Source organism: Cebus imitator, unplaced genomic scaffold (genome assembly GCF_001604975.1).
Source record: "Cebus imitator isolate Cc_AM_T3 unplaced genomic scaffold, Cebus_imitator-1.0 Scaffold39, whole genome shotgun sequence".
Taxonomy (NCBI): Eukaryota; Metazoa; Chordata; class Mammalia; order Primates; family Cebidae; genus Cebus; species Cebus imitator.
The window spans coordinates 7,900,755-7,927,327 of record NW_016107354.1 but is presented as its reverse complement, the minus strand read 5'-3'; the positions used below and the strand labels follow the sequence as shown (position 1 = coordinate 7,927,327).

Genomic DNA, 26,573 nt, shown 5'->3' with positions numbered 1-26,573 from the left:
GGTTCCAGGTCGAACTTCTCCTTATCCTCACCAACACTTAGTATGGTCAGTCTTCTTAACTTTAGCCATTCTAATAAGTATGTAGTGATATCTCATTGTGATTATAATTTGGACTTCCTGAATTCCTAATGATGAGTATCTTTTCATGTATTTATTTTTACTCTGTGTATCTTTTTTGGTGAAGTACCTGTTTGAATCATCTGCCTGCTTTTTAACTGTGTTGTTTTCTTATATTTTCTCCTAAAAGCTTTATAATTTCAGGTTTTGCATGTAAGTCTGTGATCCATTTTGAGTTAATTTTTGTATAGTATATGGTGCAAGGATGGATTGAAGTTTTATTTTTTTGCCTGTGGATATTCAATTGTTCTAACTCATTTGTTGAAAAGACTGTCCTTTCTCCACGAATTGCTTTTGTGTCTTTGTCAAAAATCAGTTGTCCACGTACTTTATACTTTGAAATCATTCTTTTTAAAGATAGACATCTAGTACTATAAAAATGTTCCCTAAATATTTGTGCTTTACCATTATTCTACAAATTCTGATATGTTGTGTTTACATTTTTTTTTTTTTTTTTTTACTTTGCCATTTCCTTTCTTATTTCTACCTTGACCAATGGGTTAAGATTTGTGTTATTTATTTTCCAACATTTGGTCTCGCTCTGCATTTTTTGTAGAGATGGGGTTTCACCATGTTCGCCAGGCTGGTCTTGAACTCCAGCTCTCAAGTGATCCACCCTCCTTGGCCTCCCAAAGTACAGGGATTACAGGTGTAAGCTACCATGTCCGTGAAAGTTCAGAATACTTTCTAATATCCTTTACTTTTTCTTTGGTTCGTAGATAATTTAAGTTTCAAATATTTGGGAATTTTTCAGTTATCTTTCTGTTGCTGTGGTCACTGAACACTGAATCCTTTTAAATGTGTTGAGACTTGTTTTATAGCCCAGAATATGGTCTATCTTGGTAAATGTTTCATGTTCACTTAGAAAGCATGTGTGTTCTGTTGTTGCTGGGTGGAGTATCTTATTATCAATGTCCGTTAGATCAGGTTGGTTGAGAGTATTGTTCAGATCTACCTTCTATTTGTTCTACAATTATTGATAAATTATGGTTAAACAAAATTTTTTTTTAAATAAATAAAACCTGTGTTTTAAATGAACTCTTAGAATGAAAATCACAGTTTTAAAATTGAGAAAACAGCGCTGCTGTTTGAAGGAGGTTGTTGGTGGAGGGCAAAGTCATGTTCTTTTTGGTCTTCTTCTGCTCCCTTATAAGAGGTGCCCTTGAGGCACCACTCAGAACTGAGCTCTCCGCTGACCATTGAGGTCCCTGGCACAAAGTCTAGTGAGTTTATATCTCAGCCTTGTCTCCTATTGCTCTGTAACCATGAATTCAGTGCGCGAGGATTAGAGACTGCCAGATACTAACTATACTTTCACGTGTCTATGAGTGCTGTTCATGCCACTTGGTGTGGAATGGCTTCCAGCTGGCAAAATCCTTCTCATTGTTTATGGCCTGGCTTCAGTGTCACCTCCTCTGTGATGCCACTCCAGACACTCCAGGCAGAATTACCCTTTCTTATTTTGTGTTCCCACAGAATCACTTCACTCAGTTACATGTGTCCTCTGATGGATTTAAATTCCTTCTCATCAAAGCATAATGTCACCTCTTCTGAAATACCTTCTCTAATGTCGTGTCTAAAGTAGCCCCGTTTATCTTGGTTTCTAGCACATACCATCTTATTTTCTTTGTAGCATTTAGAAATTGTATAGTTTAGTTGTTTATGTATTTATTGTTTGTTCATTTCTCTAGAATGAAAATTCCATGGGACTGATCCCTTATTTAGCTTGTTCACTGATGTGTCCCTAGAGCCTAAAACAGTGCCTATTAGGTTTTTCAGAAAATATTTGGTGAGTAATGAATGAATAGATGAATATCTGAGAAGTAGCATGTTGTGATGTTTCAGAACATAGTCTTGCTGGGTACTTGCCTGTATTCCCAGCTATTTGGGAGGCTGAGGCAGGAGGATCACTTGAGCCCAGTAGTTGGAGGCTACAGTGAGCTATGATAATGCCTGTGAATCTGTGAATAGCCACTGCTCCAGTCTGGACAGCATAACAAGACCCCCATTTCTTTAAAAAAAAAAGAGACCATAGGCTCAAATCAGACTCATGTGGGTTCAAATCCTAGCTTTGCTCTATTGAGACTGTATAATCTCGCTTAACCTTTTAAAACTTCAGTTTGCTTATGAGTGTAATGGGGCTAATAATAACTAGTTGATAGAGTTGTTTTGAGAATTAAATGAAATAGCATGCAGTCCACTTCACTGTGCCTGGCATTTAATACTTGTCAATGAATGTTAATTGCCGTTATTACTGTTGGTGTTGATATTGTTAGGCCATCCTTGTGCTACTTAAGGAATTATCATTAAATTTAAACATTTCTGCATGTGACAGAATTGCTCACAGGACAGACAGCTTGATCACTTACAGTGAAGAAAATCTGCTGTTAATGACTTTCAGTTTAGAGTGTTATCCTTGAAAATAGTATTTTCCCTGACTATGGTCTTTTAGTAAGTAGAGTGTGTCCCTCCCAATCAGTTGTCTGGCCGGTTACTGGTTACATTTGCTGTGGAGGATAATTGCCTCTTTCTTTGAGATGCTCTGGGGTCCTTCTGGGTGAGTTTTCACATAAGCCATCCAGCTTATATTTTAAGTTAAGGCTTCTCAAATATATACCTCAAATTTAGTGAAAATCTGAGGCAGTGGATAACCAGAAACTTAATTTTATTTATATATTTTACAGTGCAAGTCCCCAAGAAAACTGATTTACCTTTTGTCTTACATTTCTAGGTGAGATTTGGCCCATTTGGAATCACATGTTCACTCAAATGTTGTGCTTCTCTATGGCTATGTATGTTCTGCCCCTTTAGACACTGGCAGACTCTCTAGGAAGAAGTTATGAGGCTACTGCAGTTACATTGTGACCAGAATTTATATTCTATTGATAATTTTGAAAACACAAGTGTTGGTTTTGGACAGGACCCAATAGCAGTTCTTAGCTTCTTTCCCCTACCGTGTTTTAAGCTCTTGGAGGACAAGAAGGAATTTTGTTTTTATTTGAGACAAAATCTCACTCTGTTGTCCAGGCTGGAGTGTAGTGGCGAGATCTCAGCTCACTGCAAACTCTGCCTCACGTGCTCAAGCAATCCTCCCACCTCAGCCTTCTGAGTAGCTGGGACTGTAGACGTACAACACCATGCCCAGGTAATTTTTGTATTTTTTGTAGAGATGGTGTTTCACCATGTTTTCCCAGGCTGGTCTCGAACTCCTGGGCTCAAGCGATCCACCTGCCTTGGCCTCCCAAAGTGTTGGGATTACAGTTGTGAGCCATCTCGCCCAGCCAAGTTATACTCTTTTTTTTTTTCTCTTCCTTTTTTTCTCGCAGTGTCGCCCAAGCTGGAGTACAGTGGCATGGTCATGTCTCACTGCAGCCTTGACCTCCCCAGGCCCAAAGTGATCCTCCTACCTCAGCCTCCCAAGTACCTGGGACTGCAGGCATGTGCTGCCACACCCGCTAATTTTTGTATTTTTGTGGAGATGGAGTTTTACCATGTTTGCCCAAGCTGGTCTTGAACTCCTGGACTAAAGTGATCCGCCCACCTCGGCCTTCTAACCAGTCTCCCAACCAGCCTCCCAGAGTGTTAGTATTACAGATGTGAGCCACTGCGCCCAGGAGTTTTACTCTTTTCTTTATCCCTCACTTCTAGCATAATAGCTGATATGTAATCAGCAAATGTGTTTGAATGTGTTTAATGAGAATTCCTAGTGGGTAGGAAAATTATTAAGGTAAATAGATTCAGGGCAGAAAAGAGTAGGATAATCCTCTGGAGTGTCGTAGGTAGTTTAGATTTGTTTATGGAATTGTTCCATTGTCTGGGACCAGTTACCGTAAAGACCGTAACATCACTTTTGTCTGTTGACACAATTCCTAACCCTGTGGTTTGGCTTTTCTTGCATCTAAAATTCTAATTTTAATATAGAATTTTATGGTTGCCTAAGCTATGGGGTTTAGGGAGGAATATTCAACATCCAAGTTAATAATAATTTTTCTTTTCAGGATGTGGCTTTATTTCTCCAAGAATTTAACGCTCCTGATATATTCATGGGAGTACTGGCCAAGTCCAAGTGTCCTCGATTAAGAGTAAGTATGTACATTTCTAAAGCCTTCTTTGAAGCAATAAGAGCAGATAGTGCTGGATAGTCATTTATTTTTCTCACTTTGATTTTCTTACCATAAATCAACAAATCAACCTTCAGATGTTTGTCGGACATTGCCAGGTCCTAGGTAATTTGCTATTAAAACTTTTTCTTTTAATTTTTGAGACAGGGTCTCACAGTGTTTTCAAGGCTTGGAGTGCAGTGGCATGATCACAGCTCACTGCAGTCTTGACCTCCTGGGCTCAAGGAACTCTCCCACCTCAGCCTCCCAAGTTGCTGGGACTATAGGTATAAGCCACCACACCCAGCTAATTACTATTTTTATTTTGTAGAGACAAGGGTCTCCTTATGTTGCCCAGGCTGGTCTTGAACTCCTGGCCTCAAGTGATCCTCCCACCTGGGCCTCCCAAAGTGCTGGGATTATAGGCATGTGAGCCACATGTCTGTAATAATTTAAAATATTAAATTATTAATAACAATAATTTAAAATTATTAGAATCATGGAAGTTTAGATTCAGGCTAGATCAGGAAGATTAACGCTTTAATAGCTTTGGAGACGAGTTAGGCATAACCACTGTTATGCTGCTAGTATGTATCAGAATGGAGAACAGGGCTCGGGCCTCCCATTTCTCAGTTGATTGCTCTTTTTTGCTCACAAAATCCACCATTGCTTGAAAACCATTTTAAACTCAGCCTGCTGCTCAAGACTTCTACTCTCAACCTAACTCATCTTTCCAGCATAAAATCTGGATAGCCAGATAGCCCTTCTGATTTAGCCAGATCGTTCTACTCCCTGTCTCATGCTGTCTCCGTGCTTCCTTTTGTGTGCCTTCTGTCCCCTCTCAGTATTTGCATCTGTTATTCAAGGTGGTACTGTTCCTCCCACACCTTCCCCAGTAAGTAAGCTTTCAATGGTCATTGCTGTTAGTAAACTGCCAAAAACAGTAGATAAAGACTAAAGGAGAGGTGTTTATGTACTGTACAGTGTACTGTGCTTTATTGCCAATTGAGTTGCCATGTGCTATGCATATAATGGATGATTAGTAAATATCTGTTCAATAATTATTATTATGAAAACCTGCTGTTTACTGAATACCTGGTCTTACTACTGTGAGGTAAACTTTTAAAGAACTAGATCTCGGGTGAAGATGTGTGTTCACAGTCACACAACTAGGAAAACATGGAGCTTGGATTTCAGCCTAGGCCTGACTCCAATATAACCACTGTACTGTATTTCCTCTCTTTCTTTGAGATTATAAAATGGAGAATTCCATAGTATATTTTTGCCAATTGAAGATTGAATTAAAATTCTTATTTAAGTAGAATGTTCTGTCTGAATTAGGGCCTGATTAACCACTTTTTCCTTGAGTCCTTGTATTAATGTAAGATTTGACAATTATGCTATTTCTGTGCAGAGTTTTTCTGTCTTAAATATATTTACTCACTATCAGTATATGAAGGAATAAGCTTATGTCAGGAATGGCACCTTTTAGGAATTAGTCATACTATTGTATGTGTATCTGTTGACCATAGTCTGCTGCCGCAGTGATTCTCAGCCTTGGCTGCATGTTAGAATCACCTGGCACGTGGGCTATCAAACTTCATTATGTCCCCTCATCACTAATTGTCAATTCCACCTCCCGAGTTTCTAGTCCAGTAGGTCCAGGATTCCTAATATGTTCCCTGGTGATGCTGGTGCTCTGGAGCATTGCCACACTCTGAGAAGCTTTGCCCTAGGGAACTTTTAAAAATCTTGAGTCAGGCCGTACCCCAGATGAATTAAAGCAGAATCTCCAAGTGTGAGACTCCAGGCAGCTTTTAAAGTTCTCAAGGTGATTGCAGTGAACAGCCAAGACTGAAAAACTTTATCTTTGATTGGAAGTTCAGTTAGTCCCTCTTTAGTTTATAAGGGAAATGTATGTGTTTTTTTTTCTGCCCCTACTCACTCTTAATCATTTCCCAACATTTGACCACTCACATTATATTGAAACTCCATTTCTGTAGCTCCTGTGCCACCTCACTCTCTGGTCTCTGACCTCTTCAGTCTCTTGTCTCTCACCTTTCATTGGCTTTTTTCTTTTTTCCTTTATTATCCTGTCCTGAATATGGACGCTTTCTAAGGTGTAGAACCTGATTCTTTGTTCTCATTATATTCATTTTCCTAGTGAACTTATGTGTTCTTTACACCTTTAAGTTGCAACTCTGCCTGTGGGAGCAAAACCTTGACTTCCCTTCTGGTAACTGATGTCACATCTCCAACTTTCTTCAGGCATTCTCTGCTTGCATGCTGTACAGTTGTCCCTTGGTAAATATGCGGGATGGTTGTAAGACATTCCCCCATACTAAAATCCACACATAATTCTGCAGCCAGCTCTGTGGAACTTGTGTGTATGAAAAGCCAGCTCTGCATTATTATGCAGGTTTTGCATCTTGAGGACGCTGTATTTTCAATCCAAGTTTGGTTGGAAAAAATCCACCTATAAGTGGACCCACACATTCAAACCTGTGTTGTTCAAGGGTCAGCTCTACTCTCAAACCCCGGATTCTATATGTTCTCAGTGATTTATGATCACACTTAACTGATCATAAAAATCACCTGGTATATGCCGGGTGAACAATAGTTTTCCAGGTTCTATCCTAGAAATTATGATTCAGTAGATCTGAGATGAGACTTGGAAATCTGTATTTTTAATGAGCTCCCTGAGTGATTCTTATGTTTCAGCAAGCTTGGAAACACTGTACTATCTGAACTCATTATAGCTTTTCATGCACTTTCTTTTTCAATTTTCCTGTCAGTGGGACCAATATCACTGACTGGGGAAATGAGGCAACTTGAAACCTAGGAGTCAAGTTCAACTGCTTTCTTCCTTATCGTCACATTGGATTATTTTGCTTTCACCTTGAGAGTCTTCGTCAGCTTCATTCTTTTCCATGCCTGAGAGCCCTCCTCCTCTTGCATCTTGATTACTGAGGTTCAGTTAGGAATAGTGTTAAATGCTCAAGCCCTGGAGCTCTGCCATGTTCTAGTTGGAGATCTTAAGATCTTAGGCAAGTTGCTTAACTTCTCTGTGCCTTAGTTTCTTCATCCAAAAAAAAAATGGGGATACTATTAGTACGTATCTCCTAAATTATTATACGAAATGATACACGGAAAATGCCTAGAGTAGTACCTGGCCATAATGAGTGGTAATAAACTGTTATTACTTATTAATTAACTGTTACTGAGATAGATTCTTAAGTTCTTTTAAACTTCTTTTCCCTAGGCACTAGTCTCCCCTTATCCTTGGGGGATACATTCCAAGGCCCCCAGTGCCTAAAACCAGGGATAGTATTAAACCCTATTTAGAATATGCACAGATTTCTTTTTCCTTCTTTACAATTTCATGGATAGATTTGTTCTTACTATAGATCCTAAGCAACCTCAGCATATATTTTTTTGTTTTGTTTTCTTATGAAGTCAAGAACTTTTACCTTTTCATGTAAAGAAAGCACTTAGCGACTGCTCCTTGGCGTATCCAAATTGCCAGCATCACTACTCTTGTGCATTATTAAGTAATATAAGGGTGACTTGAACACAAGCCCTGTGATCCCATGACAGTTGGTCTGATAGCCAGGATGGCTACTAAGTAACTAACGGGCAGGCAGCATATACAGTGTGGATATGTTGAACAAAGGAATGATTTACATTCCGGGTGAGACGGTGCAAGATTTCTTCCTGCTACTCAGAAAAGGCATGCAATTTAAAACATATAAATTATGTGTTTCTGGAATTTTCCATTTAGTACTTTTGTACCAAGGTTGACCATGGGTAACTGAAACCGTGGCTAAAGAGGGACTATATTAATATATTATGCATTTTGCTGCCAGAATAATCTAAGATACTGTTTCAGTATGTTATCTCTTCTCCTTGAACATCTTCATGATTCCAAATAACTTCCCAGAATAAGTCTAACTCTTCAGCATGGCATTCCCAGCCCTTAATCTCAGTCCTTTATACCTGCGATATTTACCTTATGCTGTTCACCCACTTTGTGCCACAACCAGAGTACTTTCTTTATTGTCTACTGTATTAGCCATGTACATGATTCCCTTCCTGCCTTTGTTGATACTTTCCCCTTATTTGAACATCTTTTTGTTTGCATATCTCAATCCTATCAATCATTTTAAACTCATTTTATTGTTAAGAATTCTTCTTCCATAGCTCCTGCCTTTGCCCTTTCTTTTTCTATGTCTTTCATCCCTTCTTAGATACGGTAAGTTTGTCCAGATTAGGGTATAGGTAGTATATGTATTTCTTTATCCTGCTTCCCCTCCACCTTGCCCCAAAACTTGGCTCAGTGAAAGTTTTTTTTTTTTTCAGGTTGATAATTCTGTTTATGTGTCTTTCACCTTAGAGCCATTGTGACTTGTAAAATTTGATTTGGCAGGAAATCTGTGTGGGAATTTTAGGTAATATGGCCTGTTTCCAAGAGATATGCGTGTCCATCAGCAGTGATGAAAATCTTGGGTAAGTCTTACTATATAATGACATTTTTAATATATTCATTTATATCCTTAAGGAAATTCTATACATAGGAAAAGTAGCAAATCCGAAAACAGTCCTTCCTCTGTCCTGATGCACACTCTCTAGGAACTTCTTGTGTGTTGATGATAGCTAGGGGCTTCTTCAGGAGGTACTGAAATGATTCAGGATTTAAGCCTGTTTTCTTCAGTAGCAAGGGAACCTGAATTGTCAGCTGTTGCCAGTAAGCCAGATAGGGGAAAAACCAGTGGGACAAAACTTGGAGATGGGGCAGCCAACTGGAATCTAAAACAGTTTAGGTGCAAGGAACCCAATGACTCAGCTGGAGTCTACAGAAACTAGATTTGTTGAATAATGTCATCCTGAGATCTCTGACTTAGAGGGTAAGACTTGCCAACAAACTAGAAGATAAAGGGGTGCTCCTGTGATTAAAAGAGTCATATTTCTGCTTTGAGGCTAGTTCTCTTCTTCATGTGTAAAGTCCTGAGCAGAAGGTTTTTTAATGGAGGAAACCCAAGTGGTTACTGTGTTCTGGGAATGCCCTGAAATAATGTGCTAAATTTTGTGGGTATATTAGTTTTCTAGGCAAAGGGTTCATGGCTATTAATCAAAATCTCAAAGAAATTTGTGCCCAAAATAGGTTAAGAAAACTGTTCTAGGCAGTTTTTGTCAGAGCTGGTGCCATAAGGGTTTTATTACAGGATTCAAGTACCTGGGTTTCTCAAAAAGAGATAACTCCTAGTTGTGGAGGCACTTTAAGATCCTAGTTCGGGGTATTTATTCCTCAGTAATTTACAGTCATTCATGGAACAAATGACTTAGGATTATGTTCAGTCTCTAGTGTTCTCTATCAAAATCTGCAAGTGAGAAATGTTAACAAATGTTATAAATTCAATTAAATGCTGATGGGATATAAATTTGTTGAACCACTTTAGAATAGTTGGGCATTATCTGGTCACACTGGAACATATGCATGTGCTGTGACCAGCTCATAGTGGGCATATATGGTAAGAGAAACTGTGCACGTGTGCATCAGAATAACTCATACAAATATTATAGAGAATTGCTTGAAATAGCCCAAAATTGGAATCAACACAAATGTCCATCAACAATAGTCTGGAAAAATAAACTGTGTTATCTTCACACAATGGGAATGCTCTGCAGCAGTGTATCAAAGAACAACAGCTACAGGAACAACATGGGTGGATCTTACATACATAGTTTTCAGCAAATAAATGAAGACTCAAAAGAATAAGTATAATATTTCTTTAATATGCTGTCTCCCTTCCTTGAGCATCTTCATGAATCCAAATAACCTCCCAGATTATGTCTATTCAGCATGGCATCTTAATCCTTTTACCTGTGGTATAAAGCAACACCAAAATATATAAAATAATAAAACTATAGAGCAAAGTAAGGAAATGATTGCTGGAAAAGTCAGAATGGTCATCATTTCTAGCTGGGAAAGAGAATTGTGATTTGGAATGGACACATGGTGACTACAGAGATGCAGCTCTGTTCTGTTTCTTGGAAACACGAGTGTTTGCTTTAGAATTATTCTTTATAGATTTGTATATTTTGGGCTTTTCAGTATACATGCTGTATTTCACAATAAAGATGTTCAAAAAATGAAATGAAAACTCTGATACTCTAAATACGAGAAGTGAGGCATATCAGTTAACTTCTGTGTTTTTGTAGGCAGGTGTTGTTGCACTGTTTGTATGATTCAGACCCACCTACTCTTCTGGAAACAAGCAGGTATGCTTTTCCTTTTATGAATTCTATAATGTTACTCATAAGAGTAGCTAAGAAAGTTAATTTTTTATTTTCTAATTTCCTTTACTGTTTTTGAAAAGTAGAAATTCAACCCACTTTTACCATATAGGTTGTTGCTTACTTGCCTTTCCCAGGCAGAAGTGGCCAGTGTCTGGGTTGAAAGGATCCGGGAACATCCAGCTATTTATGATAGCATTTGCTTCATTATGTCAAGTTCAACAAATGGTGAGTCATCATGTACTCTAGAAAAAAAATTGTTTTAAATTTTACTTAATTTTTAGGAAACCGTGTAACTATTTCTAGAAGTCACTTTTTTTTTTTTTAAAAAAAAAGGCTTGAGTGCAAGGTAATAAAGTTGTTTGTTTGTTTGAAACAGAATCTTGCCCTGTCACCCAGGTTGGAGTGCAGTAGTGTGATCATAGCCCACTGCAGCCTCTAACTCCTGAGCTCAAGGTATCTTTCTGTCAGCCTCCTCAGTAGCTGGGGCTATAGTCATGCACCACCACACTTAGTTCATTTTAGAATTTTGTGTAGAGACAGGGTATTGCTTTGTTGCCCAGGCTAGTCTCGAACTCATGGGTTCAAGCAGTTACCCAGCCTCAGCCTCCCAAAGTGTTGGGATTATAGGTGTAAGCCACCATGCCCAGCTTTTTGTGTGTTTGTTTTTTGGAGACAGTTTTTTGATTGAAGAAGATATAAAATTTCTTAAACTCCTGGGACACTGATAAATTCCTCATTTAAAAATAAGGAAATATAAGCAAATTTAAACATAGGAGATAAGTAAATCACCCTTGGAATAGGTACTGTTTGAGCTAGATTTGGCTTTCTTAGAATAGCTTTAGAATTTTGCTTAACCCTATTGCTTTTAACAGTTTGTTTCTCATTTCAATATCTGTTTTATTCTCTGCAGTTGACTTGCTGGTGAAGGTGGGGGAGGTTGTGGACAAGCTCTTTGATTTGGATGAGAAACTGATGTTGGAATGGGTCAGAAATGGGGCTTCTCAGCCTCTAGACCAACCCCAGGAAGAGTCTGAAGAGCAGCCAGTTTTTAGGCTTGTGCCCTGTATACTTGAGGCTGCCAAACAAGTACGGTAGGTGAGCTCTTTCGTGCAAGTGTTCTGGGAAAATGCAATTGCTAGAAGTATTCTCAGATATAAGTCTTGTTAGATTCCTTGCAGCAGAAGGAAGTATACAGTCACTCTTTGTTACATTGATTCACTACTAATATTTGTAATGCAGCATGTTTGCTTTTTGCAAGAATGGTATGGTTACAAAGTTCCTGTTATATTATCATTTAGCTATAGGCTGTTATTCAACATTAAATGTGGTTTCTGTCTTAACATCATCAGAAATTTTATGTAATTTAAATCAAAGAGAAAACATTTTCGTGTGGTTATTTTACATTGAACATTTAACAGCTTCTAACGTTGCACGTCATTTATTTATTTATTTATCTTCTTGTGTTTATATGCCAGTCTTCAATAAGTGAATTTGGGACTCTAATGTCTTGCCAAGAGTGATTACTAGGTCTTACAGGTCATTAAAACTATTTATTGCTAATCACTGGAAAATTAATTTTGAAATTGATCTGCTTAGTAGTTTGCTTAGTGCATTATTAGTGCTGAGTAAGCCACATCAAAACCTATTAATTTTGTGTCCTTTTTCCAAGTGAGGATTAAATTCATCATCTTTCCCTAAATCTGCTTCATCAGTATCCTCAGTATCAGTAAATGGTGCAATCATTATCCTATTTGGATAACATAGAAGAAATGGAGAAGCCATTACTGAATGCCCCAGTATTTTCCCATTGTAGTCAGCTTCCAACCCTTATTCCTGACTTTTCCTGGGATTCCATCCATGCCAATCAAACCATTATTGTCTCTCACCTGGAGAACTGCCACATTTTTTTACTTGAATTCCCTGCCTCTATGTTTGCTTCTTCCCAAGCCTAGACTTAAAAGCTGTTTGTGTAAAGTACACACTCATCTCACTCTCATGCTTCAGTCTTTTCAGTTGCCTTCCTTAGGATAAGGTCCAGAAAAAACCAAAAAAGCACAGCTGGAATACTATGTACATCACCTGGGTGAAGGGGACCATTTGTATTCCCAAACCTCGGCATTATGCATGTAGCAACCCCCAACGTGTATCTTCTGAATCCAAAATTTAAATAAATAGGCGAAAAAATAATGAAATAAATGAAAAATTCTCAAAATAATAAAGTACAGCTTATAGGCCCAGTAGAATGCCTCTCTATCCTTATTCCTTGTACTCTGCATTTCAGTCATGTGAAGCTTGCTTTACTTCTTCAGTTGAACCAGGCTCTCTTGTCGCCAGACCCTGGCACAGCATGTTTCCTCCACCTCAAACACTTCTTTGTGCCTTTATGTTTCTGTGTAAACATCATTTTTCATAAGATACCTTCCCTGACCTTGCAAATGAAGTCTCCTTGCTCTGCGAAGTTCCTAGTCCTATAGTGCTGCATGCATACCACTTTATTATAATTACCCCACTAGGAATCTTCTTTCCTTTTGAGTATAAACTTTATGAAGATAGGGATAACATCTTATACATCTGTTTTCTTAGTTCCTAACATAGTCCCTGAAAGTAGTAAGTACTTAAATAAACATTTGCCAAACCATTGTTTTAATTGTTGACTGTCTTTTCACTTGTTTGGTTGAAGAACTACAATTTTGAGTTTCTAAACTGTTTAGATTTTTAAGAATGCAAACTGTTGATCATAAGAATTAGACTTATGTGGTTTTAGTGTTCTCAGCTAGAGAGCTAGGATAATCCTGAGATGTTTTCAGAACATCATTGTTGATGCATGGTGCAGTGGACCTTACTCTCATACTCTAAAAATCTCAGTCATTTTTGTTCTGATATTCAAGCAAACCAAAATGATAAAGTATCAACTAGCAGGTTTCTGCATTGTTACTTTTATGAGATAGAGGCAAATGATTTTTTTACTTCTTGCCTGTGTGTGTTGATTACATTATATAATATTTGTGATTTTTTTTTTTTTTTTTTGCTGTTTCCTCTATTAGAATATAAAAGCTCTAATGAGCATAGAGACTTCATTCCTTTCCTTGTTTTATCCTCAGCACTTAGAGCAGTGGCTGGCACAGAGTAATAAGTATTCATTGAATGGATGAATGATTGGAATCCCCTGGACAGTAAAGTTGTGGCTTTTACTTTTCTTTTTAGTTCTGAAAATCCAGAATGGCTTGATGTTTACATGCATATTTTACAATTGCTTACTACAGTGGATGATGGAATTCAAGCAATTGGTAAGACGGTTTATCCGGATGCGCTACAGTTACTCATTTAATTCTTTGCTGATTTTAAATTACTACTTTCTTTATTATCTTTATTAAGTATATTGTCCTGATACTGGAAAAGATATTTGGAATTTACTTTTCGACCTGGTCTGCCATGAGTTCTGCCAGTCTGATGATCCACCCATCATTCTTCAAGAACAGAAAACGGTGCTAGCCTCTGTTTTTTCAGTGTTGTGCGCCATCTATGCCTCACAGACTGAGCAAGAATATCTAAAGATAGAAAAAGGCAAGTACAATTTTTTAGGCTCATTTTGTTTTTCATTTCATTTATTTTTCCCTTTTTTTCTTTTTGTTTCTCCCTTTTAAAAATGCTTTCATTCCCCTAATTATAGAAATGTTACATGCTAAACTTAAAAAATTTATTTTATTATATTTATTTACTTATTTTATTATTTATTTATTTTTATTTTTTGGAGATAGGTCTTGCTCTGTTGCCTAGGCTGGAGTGCAGTGATGTGATCTCGGCTCACTGTAACCTCTGCTTCCTGGGTTCAAGTGATTCTCGTGCTTCAGCCTCCTGAGTAGTTGGGATTACAGGTGCACACACCATCATGCCTGGCTAATTTTTGTATTTTTTCAGTAGAGACAGGTTTCACCATGTTGGCCAGGCTGGGCTCTAACTCCTAACCTCAAGTGATCCACCCACCTCGGCCTTCCAAAGTGCTGGGATTACAGGCATGAGCCACCTCGCCTGGGTATTTACTTATTTTTAAAACAGAGTCTTACTTTGTTGCCGACACTGTAGTGCAGTGGCAGGATCATAGCTCACTGCAAGCTTGAATTCCTGGGCTAAGGCGATTGCCTTACCTCAGCCTCTTGAGTAGCTGGAACTAAAGGCACATGACACTTCACCTGGCTAATTAAAAATTTTTTTTTATAGAGACGGTATTATAGGCATGAGCCACTGCACCCTGCCTAAAAATGTATACAGTTTATAAAAAACATCAAGGAAACATGATGCTTGTAAATCTACCATCCAATGCATGCATATGTATTTTTTAAATTCTGCTTTTTAGCCAACATTTCATTTAGAAAATAAAAATGAATATTTTCCTATGTAAATACATATTCTTTCACAGAATGATTTTTATGACTACAATTAAATTCATGATTCATTTAGAATTTATTCTGGTGTCACATGTGAAGTGTGGCTTTAATTTTTCCCCCCTTCGTTAACTTTGGTACTAGTGGTATCCGTTTTTTTTCCAGAGGGCTACCCCATTATCTCACCATAATTTAGTGAATAATCCAGCTTACCTACACTGATTTGAAATTTCATCATAATTATTTTTTAAATTCCCCTATATATTCTATTTATTTCCATTGCTCTATTTACATAGTAGTAGCCATACTGTTTTTAAATATTAAGGTTTTATGTTTTAATACCTAATAGAGTGAATCCCTCTTCATTCTAAGTTTTCAGAATGTTTTTAACTATTCTTACCACTAACTTTAAGCTCCAAAAACAAAAACTGATATTTTTGTTGATATTGTGTTAATTTTATAAGAATATGTTATGTCTTTTCATTTGTTCAGGTCTTATTTTGTCCCTCAGTAATGGTTTCTTCATATAGATCTTGTATATTTCTTATTAATTTCATTCCTAGATATTTTATCCTTTGGGTTTACTATTGTCTATGACATGTTTTCTTCTACTGATTATTGTTGGAATATATGAAGGCTATTGATTCCTGTATATTAACTTTGCCTCCTGTAACCTTACCAAATTCTTACTATTTTTAATAGTCATTCCAATAATAATCTTTGGGCTTTATCTGATAGTGCTTTGGCTTAAATTAGATATATCTTATCAATTCTTTATCTGTGGTTTCTTTTTCTTTCTGGGTTGCCTAGTATCTCTGGTGTTAAATAATAGTGATGATGGAAAACATCCTTCCCTTGTTCCTGATTTTATTAGGAATAATCCTAGAGTTCTACTGTTAAGCATTATTGGGTATAAGATAAATGTTTTACAGCCAGATGCAGTGGCTCACACCTATAATCCCAGTAATTTGGGAGGCCGAGGTGGGTAAATTACCTGAGGTGAGGAGTTCAACATCAGCCTGGCCAACATAGTGAAACCCTGTCTCTGCTCAAAAATACAAAAATCAGCCAGGCGTGGTGGCACACGCCTGTAACCTTAGCTATTCGGGAGGCTGAGGCAGGAGAATCACTTGAATCTGGGAGGCAGAGGCTGCAGTGAGCCAAGATCTCACCACTGTACTCCAGCCTGGGCAACAGAGCAAGACTTCGTCCCCTCAACAAAAAGATATATGTCTTACCATTTAAGGAAGTATTAATCTGTTTCTATTTTATTGAGTTTTTAATTTAAAAAATGTTGAGTATTTTTAAGATCTTCATTTATTGATATGTTACATCATTGAGAAGGTGGCATTGAGTACAGATCTTAGGGAGAGAATGGAGGGAGTCATATGCATACTTGGGGAGAAGAACTTTCCAGACAGAAGGAATAGAAGGCATAAAAGCCGTAAACCAGAAGTATGCCTGGTGTCTTTGAGGAGGAACAGTGAGATCCCATATAGCTGAGGTGGATTTAGCAAAGTAGCACATGGCGCTAGAGAGGTAGAGTATGGAGGTTCCGATTTTGCCTTTTCCTCTGAATGAGGTAGGGAACCATGGTGGGTTTTAAGCAGATGTTGCTTACACATGAGCTGACTTTAATAGGCTGCTGTTTTGATGAGAGATGTAGGGGGTCATGGATACAAAAGGGAGACGAGTTGGGAGGCTTTTAGAGCTTGGATAATTGACTCATAGCAAGAAATGTTATAACTTGGACTAAGATGGAACAGTGGAGGTGGTAGAAAAATCTTGTGAGCTAATTTTTTGTATTTGGTAAAATAGGTTTTCTCCAAATTGCTCAGGCTGATCTCAAACTCCTGGGCTCAAGCTACCTGCCCATCTTGGCCTCCCAAAGTGCGGGGATTACTGTCATGAGCTACCAGGCCTGACTTCCGGGGCTCTTTTAATTGCTGATGTTTCATTGCTTTAGTTTTCAACTCAGTGTCACCTTTTCAGAGAGCTTTCTCTGCTAGGCCATTATATTGTATTCCTCTTTTATTTCCTTCATAGAACTTACCAAAATCTGAAATGGTCTATTTTATTTACTTATTTGAAAGTATAAAAATATAAGCCACTTATAGGCTGACATCTTGGTCATATTACCACTGTATCTATAATACCTAAAATAATGATGTCTAGATAATGATGTCTAGCACTAATTCAATACATATGAATGAAAAACCAAACTTACTGGCCAATTCAATGCTTCTTGATTTGTTTATACAGTAGATCTTCCTCTAATTGACAGCCTCATTCGGGTCTTACAAAATATGGAACAGTGTCAGAAGAAACCAGAGAACTCGGCAGAGTCTAACACAGACGAAACTAAAAAGACTGATTTAACCCAAGATGATTTCCACTTGAAAATCTTAAAGGATATTTTATGTGAATTTCTTTCTAATATTTTTCAGGCATTAACAAAGGTAGGAAAGAAGTACTATAATGATGTCATAAGTACTGATGATGATGTCATGTGTACAACTTAATGCTCCAAACTTTATTATTACTGCTATTATTTTGTTAATATAAAAGTGATATCGAATTTGGGAAGATAAAGAAAGTAAAATCTTAATATCACCATGAGTTTATAATCTTAAAAACCACTAGTTGATGTAGTTTGGTATATTTATGTATGACAAACATATGTTTACATGCATATATATTTATAAATGCATTTTCATATACTTTCACCCAGCATATGCAGACTGCTCATTTCCCTAACACTGTATTATAAGTATTTTTCTTGATTCTAGTTGAAAGACTTTTTACTGAGAGCCAATTTAAACCTAATTTACCAAATAATCAGTTTTCAAAATTTACTGCAAACTTCTCCTAAGGAATATTCTCCCTGAATATGTTCAGTGATTAACATTCTTCCTTTGACCATATTCTTTTTATCCATATATTTGGAAAGAAATAGATTGTGAATATGTTATGAATATATTGTATTATGTATTATGAATATAAAATGTTATAAATATAACTATGAAGAGTATATTTACTCATACCCACCGAATTTTTAAAAGAGTATTCCTTAACAAGAACTTTCTCTTGGCCAGGTGCCCATAATCGCAGTTCTTGGGAGGCTGAGACAGGCGGATCACTTGAGCCCAGGAGTTTGAGACCAGTTTGGGCAACAGAGCAAAACCTCATCTCTACAAAAAATACCAGGCATGGTGGCACACGCCTACGATCCCAGCTACTTGGGAGGCAGAGATGGAAAGATTGCTTGAGCCCAGGAGGTCAAGGCTGCAGTGAGCCAAGATTGTGCCATTACACTCCAACCTGAGTGACAGAGTGAGACTCTGTCTCAAAAAACAAAACAAAACAAAAAGTTTCTCTTAATCTCGTGATTTTTTTTTTTTTTTGAGGCGGAGTCTAACTCTCACTAGACTAGAGCGCAATGGCGTGATCTCGGCTCACAGCCACCTCCGCCTCCTGGGTTCAAATGATTCTCCTGCCTCAGCCTCCTGAGTATCTGGGACTACAGGTGTGTGCCACCACACGCAGCTAAATTTTGTATTTTTAGTAGAGATGGGGGTTTCACCATGTTGGCCAGGATGGTCTGTATTTCTTGACCTCGTGATCCACCTGCCTCGGCCTCGCAGAGTGCTGGGATTACTGGCGTGAGCCACCTTCCCTGGCCAAATTTTTTTAAAAAATTATTATTATTAGTTGTCTTGCTTCTCTTTTCCATATTTGTATTCTCCAGATTTGGAGTTGTTACCTTAGCAGGTTTTACAGAATACTGGATTCAACATTATAGATGTGAAGATGGCTAGGGCATAATGCCCATATTTTGTCAAAATGCTATTTACATGTGAAAATGTTGCTTTTATTTGACCCTTATTATTGGGTATTATAATTTTTATGTCAAGTGAAGTTCAACAGGTGATAAATTGTGGCTTATTTTGATTTGCATTTTAAATTAATGAGATTGAAATATTTGGATGTCATATATTGATTGTGTTTCCTACTTTTTTATAATTTATCCAGTTTGATTATTTGTATAAATGTATTGGGTAAAAATGCATCTTTTCCATATATTCATTGCTTGTGTTTTTTTTTTTTTTTTTTTTTTTTTGCTTTTTTTTTTTTGCTGTTGCTTTTGTTTTTTGGAGCAAGGGACATTGATATTTCTTAACTTTTAAGTGGTAGGAACATCAAAGGAAGGTGGACTAAGAATACACTAGGGCTATGTTATGCAAATTCTTATATGCCATATTTAGGGGATTTGCACTTAATCTTGAAGAAACAGAGGAGATACTAAAGATTTTTTTCTTTTAAGCACCAAGTGATATGAGCAGTTTAGAAAGATTACTCCAAAAGCAATAGCGAGGAAGGAGTAGAGAGAGTTGAGGCTGGAGAGCAGGAGACCAACCAACAGGCTTGCGTGGTTGATAATCTTCAAGAATAATCTGAAAAATGATGACAGCCTAACCGACTGAAGTTTGAACGGAGAGGAGGGATGCAGTAAGAGAGATCTGGTAGAACAGAGTTGAACACTCGCGGGGAGGGGTCAGCAGCAGGGGAGAAGGAAAAGTCTTGACTATGTTCCAGGTTTTTGGTCTGTGTAGCAGGGTGGGTAGATGTGCCCTTCACTAGAGTAAAGACTACATTGGAGAAGATGTTTGGGTTGCATAAGTCTCCTTGATGTCAGTGGGTTCAGTTGGGACATTTGAAATGCCTATGGGGTCAGTAGGGAATTGTATATACTGATTTGTTTTTATTCACTAAAGCTTGAGAAATTGTCGTTTTTTGACATTGAATCTTGTGCTGTTTTAGGAGACCGTGGCTCAGGGAGTAAAGGAGGGCCAGCTGAGCAAACAGAAGTGTTCCTCTGCATTTCAAAACCTTCTTCCTTTCTATAGCCCTGTGGTAAGTATGGGTACATGTATAGGTGGCTAAGTTTCATAGTATTATTAAATGTTTTCAAGTAAGCACTTGATTTCAAGGTCATTGTCAAAACAAAATAGTATATACAATTTATATGACTTAATGCCTTTGTCAGATAGATGACTGGTAGAAACAGAAAACCAAATACCGTATGTTCTCACTTAGAAGTGGGAGCTAAACCATTGGATACCATGGGCATAAAAATGGAAACAGAAGGCACTAGGGACTGCAGGAGGAGGGGAGGGAGGGAGGCAGGGTGGGCAAGGGCTGAAAAACTACCTATTGGGTATTAGGCTTACTGCCTGGGTGACAGGTTCATCTGTGCCTCAAACCTCAGCATCATGTAATATACCTTTGTAACAAACCTTTGTAACAAACGCACAATTTAGACATTTAGACTCTTCTGAGCCTAAAATAAAAGTTAAAAAGATGACTACTGGAAAATTCATAATACTATTGAGAGTAACAATTTTAAGAGGAAAAAATCAGCTCTAAATTTATAATACTCCTTTCTGTTATGAAAGGATATAGATAGCATATATATTAAGCCAAAGTGAGATTCTTAGGAATAGTCAGTAGGTTTATATGGTTCTTCAAATTATATCACATTTCCTACCATTAGAAGCAGATTTCAAAATAGGAAATTTTCTAGGAAAACAAAGGACAGAATGTGGGAACAGACCGTAAAGAATAGGCAGGGGGAGAAGTACTAGGTCAAAAGTAAAACAGAATGGAAGCATAGTCATTTCCTGGAGAACATTTTAGAAGACTGCTTAGGAAGTACTTTTACTGTCATCTGAAGATCTGCCAGCATTTCTTTTCCATTGGACCATTTAGAAACCACAGGTAGAGTAATCAGTACTTTAAACCACCTTTTTCTCTGTTGTGTTTGATTTTTTTTGTTTGATTCACAGGTGGAAGATTTTATTAAAATCCTACATGAAGTTGATAAGGCCCTTGCTGATGACTTGGAAAAAAGCTTCCCAGGTTTGAAGGTTCAGACTTAAAAACTGAATTGGAGTTATTTCTGTACAAGAAATAAACTTTATTTTTCTCACTGAGAGTTGAAATTGACTTATTGGGAATATTAGTCAAAGCCCCTATTAGAGCATAATTGTCTGGTATTACATTTGTGCCCTTCTTCTCTCCTAGACTTGTCTCACTTTTTTTAATTTTGGAATCTGGAGTTTCACCACTGTCACCCCTATTTTTATATTATGTAATATTTATCTTCCTCAGTTGAGGAAAGGAAAAATGTTAAGCTTATCGTTGAGGTTCGTTTTAGGATATATGAGAGATTTGAGGATTTTCTTCATGGCTGTTAATTTTTTAAGTGAGAATTATGTCTTTGTATCCACTGTAAGGATATTCAGCCGCAGTAACAGAAACCCCCCCAGTAGCAGCTGAATCTGACGTCTTTCAGGAACCTTATGCAAAAAGTCCACGTGAAATAAGGTGACTCCTTTCACCCTTCATGCAGTCTGCCATGTAGACCTTTGTGTTCATGCTTATTGTCTTGTGATTAAGGGGGCTGGGCCTTTATCCACATTCAGGAAGGAAAAGGGAGAAAGAAGCGGCTTTTTCCTACCAAGTCTTTATGTGTGTTTTAACAAAGCCAGCTTTCTAAACCTCGATTTTGGTACAGCCCCTTCCCAATTTATATCAGAGTTTTTTGGCTTTAAAGTGTTTGTCTTGCCTCATACTTTATTTTCTTTCCTTGAGAGATTTTTGCTCATAAAACATTGCATAATCTTATTGGTAAGAGATAATATGATTTCCAGTTGGGAGGTAGTTTTATTGTTCGAAATGTCACTGCTGAAAAGAATTGGAACATAAAAGTAAAATCTTACCGGTGAAATCTCACTGGTAGTTTTATATATACTATACTGTATGTATATTTGCATGTCCTCAGTGCTGACCGTATTGATAGGCTGAATTGACTGTATTCAACCTGAGATTTCAAAAACACTGATGAAATCACTCCTATGTGCTAGCTGATACAAAAATTCCACTCTTTTTTTTTTAAGTTTAAGATGCAAATACTGAGTAAGAATAATACTTGAGGTTATTAGTTATGTTTACCTCAGTGCACATGAACTTCATATTTTTTTTTTTTTTCTGAGAGCATGTTTTAAAAGGGGAAGCACAAGGACCTTATGTACCTGAAGGAGTATTGCACCAAATGGTAAGTTACAGAGGGAGAAAGAGAAAGAGGATAGTAGTGGGAAGGCTGGGAGTGTCCAATTTATTTTCCGCTCACATTTCTGCCTTGGACCCGTAGTGTTTACTTTGTTACTTCTTTATTATTAACATGAGTTTTGGTACATATTTTCATAATATTTTGGTATGTTTGAAAACATCCCATATCTATAAATTATGATACTTTTTTTTTAAGGGACCAGTGTTAAATCATTTTTAATGCTACATGATCTGAAGAATTCACTCACAAAATTAAGTTCTTGAATCAGTTGCAGTGATATTTTGAAATGATGCTTCCTCCAGGACCATAAATATGAAATTTTATACACAATTGAAATTATACACACAAATGGACACTTATTTTTTTCCCTATACTTTTTTGCAGGGGAGAGGAAAAATGCAAAATGATCTTGAGTTAGCATTTGTTATTGAGTTGATATTTCAAGACCTAAACCACTAAGAAAGAAGACATGGTCTCTTTCCACTTTTTTTTTTTTTTAAAGATATTTTATCCCCTACAGAAAATGGGATATAGCTAAACTGTTGTTTTCTTGGTAGGTTCATCTTTCAGATCAAAAGACTTTTCCCACTCTATCTTTAACATTTCTTATTGCCTTTCTTGAATTAGTTACTAAATAATTTTGGTATGTAAGTGGGAGAAAGTTTAAGAGCCACCTCTGAGCCTGATGTACTGTTTTTTTTTTTGGTGGAACACATGTAGAAACTGACTATAAGCATTAAAAAAACCTGTTAGGGGTTCAGAAAATCTTAAGTACATGAAATATTGAACACCATCATCTGTTCTTGAGACTGGGCAATAGTGATGCTGCGTCTGAGCTAGCTTTGAAGCTGATAATCTATGACTCCAGTATTGTATTTCTTCAACTAATATTCTTGTTTAACTAATATTCTTTACAACCTAATCAATAGCCTTTTTTTTTAAAAAAAAAATAGGTTCATATTAATTTAGGACTGGATTATTTATTCTACTTGAGCATGTGTTCTTTTACCACTTTGCAACTTTAATTTCCTCCATGCTTCTGTCAGAAGTTTTAAAAAAGGGGAAATAGGTAAATGCCCCTCTTAACCATACCATGTTTTACCATATTTTTCTTTCCTTTTTGACATACGGGTCTCACTATATTGTTGCTAAGACTGGTTTCAAACCCCTGTGCCCAAGAAGTCCTGCCTCAGCATTGTGAGTAGAATATTTTTGTTGCTGGTTTGGAGTCCAATCTAAGAACCATTATTAAAAGTTATTTATTTATAGTAAAATAGTATGATGTCTTTGATTTGCTTCAAAATAGTCTGGGGCAAAGGGAAAGAAGTAGGTTAATGGAGTAGATGAAACAAGACTGGCCATCAGTTGGAGTTGCTGAAGCTGGGTGACAGTTACACGGGGTTCTATTATACCGTTTTGTTTGTTTGTTTAGAGACAGGGTCTTGCTCTGTTGTTCAGGCCAGATGGAGTGGCACACTCATAGGTTACTGCAGCCTTGAACTCCTGGGCTAAAGTGATCCTTCCACTTCAGCCTCCCAAATAGCTGGGACTGGGTGCATGCCACCATGCCCAGCTAACATTTATTTATTCATTTTTATTTTATTTTATTGTGAGACAGAGTCTGATTCTGTTGCCCAGGCTGGATTCCTGTGATGTGATCTCGGCTCACTGCAACCTCTGCCTCCCAGATTCAAGCGATTCTCCTGTCTCAGCTTCCTGAGTAGCTGGGGTTGCGGGCGCACACCACCACACCTGGCTAATTTTTGTATTTTTAGCAGAGACGGGGTTTCACCATGTTGGCCAGGCTGGTCTCAAACTCCCAACCTCAGGTGATCCTCCTGCCTTGGCCTCCGAAAAGCCAGGGATTACAGGCGTGAGCCACCGCACCTGGCCTATTTATTTATTTTGTAGAAATGGGTTCTCACTATGTTTCCCAGACTGGTCTTGAATTTCTGGCCTCAAACAATTATCCTGTCTCAGCCTCCTGAAGTGCTGGGATTGCAGGATACCACACCTGGCCTTCCTGTAATAGGTTTATAAAAGCAAATAAATCATACACAATTTAAACTTTAATTTGACTATGAAAGATGCTTGTTCCTTTTATGTCATTGGACTAGTCAAACCTACAAGAGCCTGGGCCAATGTAGTGTTGAGTCTCGTGGGGCAGTCCAGACCTCAGTCAGCAACCAAAAAAAAAAAGGTGAGCCTGGAAGCCTGAGGGCACCTTGTGGTGGATGCTGCTAGCCTTTCACTTACCTCTAATAATATTTGTTCATCAACCTGACTGCTTTGTATTTCTGTGTAGAATGCAAAATCTTTTGCATTGCTAAGCTTTTATAATGTATCTTAGATAATTTCCATGAAGTCACATTTGCTTTAATTCAATTTTATGCAACCCAGGGAACATCTGTAATATAAAAGCCAGAAAACCTCCATGAGTTCACATTTCACAGCCAAAGATTTTGTAGTATCAGGTTGCTCCTTCTACCATGATTATTGTACCCATGTGATTGCCCTTTCTTAACAACTGTGTTTTCCCTGGACATTTGCAAGATTCTATAATGTAGTAACATTGTGGAGCAGGGTATTCTCATTTTATCCTAATTCATGCCTCAGGGCTCTGGCAAGGATCACAATTGTGGGAGAGGGCCATGCCACACTGAAACCAGAGCTGGAGGGGAGAGGATCTGTACCAAAAGAGGTGGCATCAGGGTCTGAGTCCCTGCCTCAACTGGCTTCCTTATTTCAGTTTCTTCTTTCTTAGGACTTCAGCTTGTATGTGGACATCAAGAACATACCAGCCTCTCTTTTTTGGGGGTGTGTTCTCCCAGCTTAATCACTATTCTCTTGGCATTTCTTTAAATTTGTGAGAAAGAAATTCTTGCCTAGTTACTAGTCTTTTCATATTAAGCAGTTGTGGGTCATCTGTGGTTTGGCTACTTTGGGCTAAGTGTGCAACCCAACACAGTCAACTAAAGTTGAAATTAAAATGAGTGTGATGCAAAATTTACCCAAGGACACAAGGGTATGGTAGACAGCAGACTTAATTTCCTGTTAGAGATGGTCACCATTTATTGAGGGTTTTACTATGTGTCAGACACTATAAAGGTCTTTAGGTATATTATTTAATTTTGCAATAATCCCATAAGGTAATTGTCACCGTTTTAATAGATAGAGAAATGAAGATTCAGAGTGGTAAAATAACTTGCTGAAAGTTAATTAGGTCGTAAGTAGCTGACCCAGGGCTTGGATCTGGACCTGTCTAGCCTAATGAATATTCTTTTAGCCACTATACTGTACTTGCTTTCCATGGAGAGGCATGGACTGGATCATGAAGGTGTTGGTACATCATGTGGAAGAGACAGCTGGGTACTCTGCTTATCCATGCTCCTTTCTCCAGAATTGCCCCTGGACTGCCCACATTCTTCCCATGGTTACAGCATATGGTTTAATAAGGGAATGACAGCTAACCCAAATGGGCAACTCAGGTTGGCTCAAGGACACTGGACTCTAGACCAGGTAGTTTACAAGGCTGAGGGCACTATTTGGTGGGTCAGTCAGTCATATTTATCATCCACTATGTACCAGGTATTCTAAGCACTAGGAAGACAGCAGTAAACAAAACAGACAAAATCTGTGTAATAGAAATATAGTGGACAAAGCAGACAAAAATCTTGCCCTAATGGGCCTGGCATTCCAGAGTCATATGTAAGAGGAACAGAGGAAGAAGCTGGTCTGCATAGAGGCCATACATCCTGTAGCAGATTGGATCTTATTCTCGATTCTTCACCTCTGTGCATCTGTGCCCTTGCCATGGCTTCTCAGTGGATGGAATGTACTTCCCTGTTCGTTGGCTTTGAGCTTGACCAAGTCACTTGCTTTCGCCAATAGAATGTTAATGGTACTGATGTAAGCGGAGTACTTGTAGCAGTTTGCTTGTGCTCCTGTCAGTTACCATGAGAAGAACATGCCCTGGGTAGCCATTGACATGGAGGATGAGAAACATGGAGCAAACCTAAACCCAATCTGCAGCCTGGGCTGCGTGTGGTAGCTTGCACTTGCAGTCCCAGCTACTTGGGAAGCTGAGGCAGAAGGATTGCTTGAACCCTGGAGTTCGAGGCTGCAGTCAGCTATAATTGTGTCACTGCACTTCCGGATAGGTGACAGAGAAAGACCCCATCCTTCAAAAAACTTTTTTTTTTTTTTTTTAAATCTGCAGCCTGAGTTGCGTAACCTAGCTGAGTTGCAGGCAACCTACAGATCTGTGATTAGTAGCTAAATGCTTATTGTTTTGAATCATTGAATCTTGGGGTAGTTTGTTAACACATCATTATTGAAGTAACGACTCACTGAAACAGCATGAAAGAAAAGTTGCCTTATCAGCTGCTCTCCAGCTTCATGTCAGAGTCTCATGGGTTCCGGCAGTAATTCCTGCTTTAGGTTGTCTGTAAGATATGCCCAAATTCCTATAGTAAACTTTTTTTTTTTTTTTTTGAGACGGAGTTTCGCTCTTGTTACCCAGGCTGGAGTGCAATGGCACGATCT

At 37.9% G+C, this 26,573-nt stretch overlaps 1 protein-coding gene across 8 annotated transcripts in view; it reads left to right on the top strand.

The window, feature by feature from the left end:
• Nucleotides 1-26,573, top strand: part of SAAL1 (serum amyloid A like 1) — a 46,416-nt gene that overhangs the window by 4,858 nt on the left and 14,985 nt on the right. The window contains exons 3-13 of one of the 8 annotated variants that reach the window (XM_017525837.2): nt 4,116-4,199; nt 8,644-8,723; nt 10,437-10,496; nt 10,624-10,739; nt 11,425-11,605; nt 13,719-13,801; nt 13,890-14,078; nt 17,162-17,355; nt 19,718-19,810; nt 20,743-20,815; nt 23,182-23,225. In XM_017525837.2, coding sequence (XP_017381326.1) covers nt 4,116-4,199; nt 8,644-8,723; nt 10,437-10,496; nt 10,624-10,739; nt 11,425-11,605; nt 13,719-13,801; nt 13,890-14,078; nt 17,162-17,355; nt 19,718-19,810; nt 20,743-20,815; nt 23,182-23,225 — 1,197 coding nt within the window. Of the gene's footprint in view, nt 1-4,115; nt 4,200-8,643; nt 8,724-10,436; nt 10,497-10,623; nt 10,740-11,424; nt 11,606-13,718; nt 13,802-13,889; nt 14,079-17,158; nt 17,356-19,717; nt 19,811-20,742; nt 20,892-23,181; nt 23,226-26,573 lie in introns of those variants that run through there. The other 7 variants (XM_017525836.2, XM_037737531.1, XM_017525838.2 and 4 more) reach the window with 7 other exon arrangements.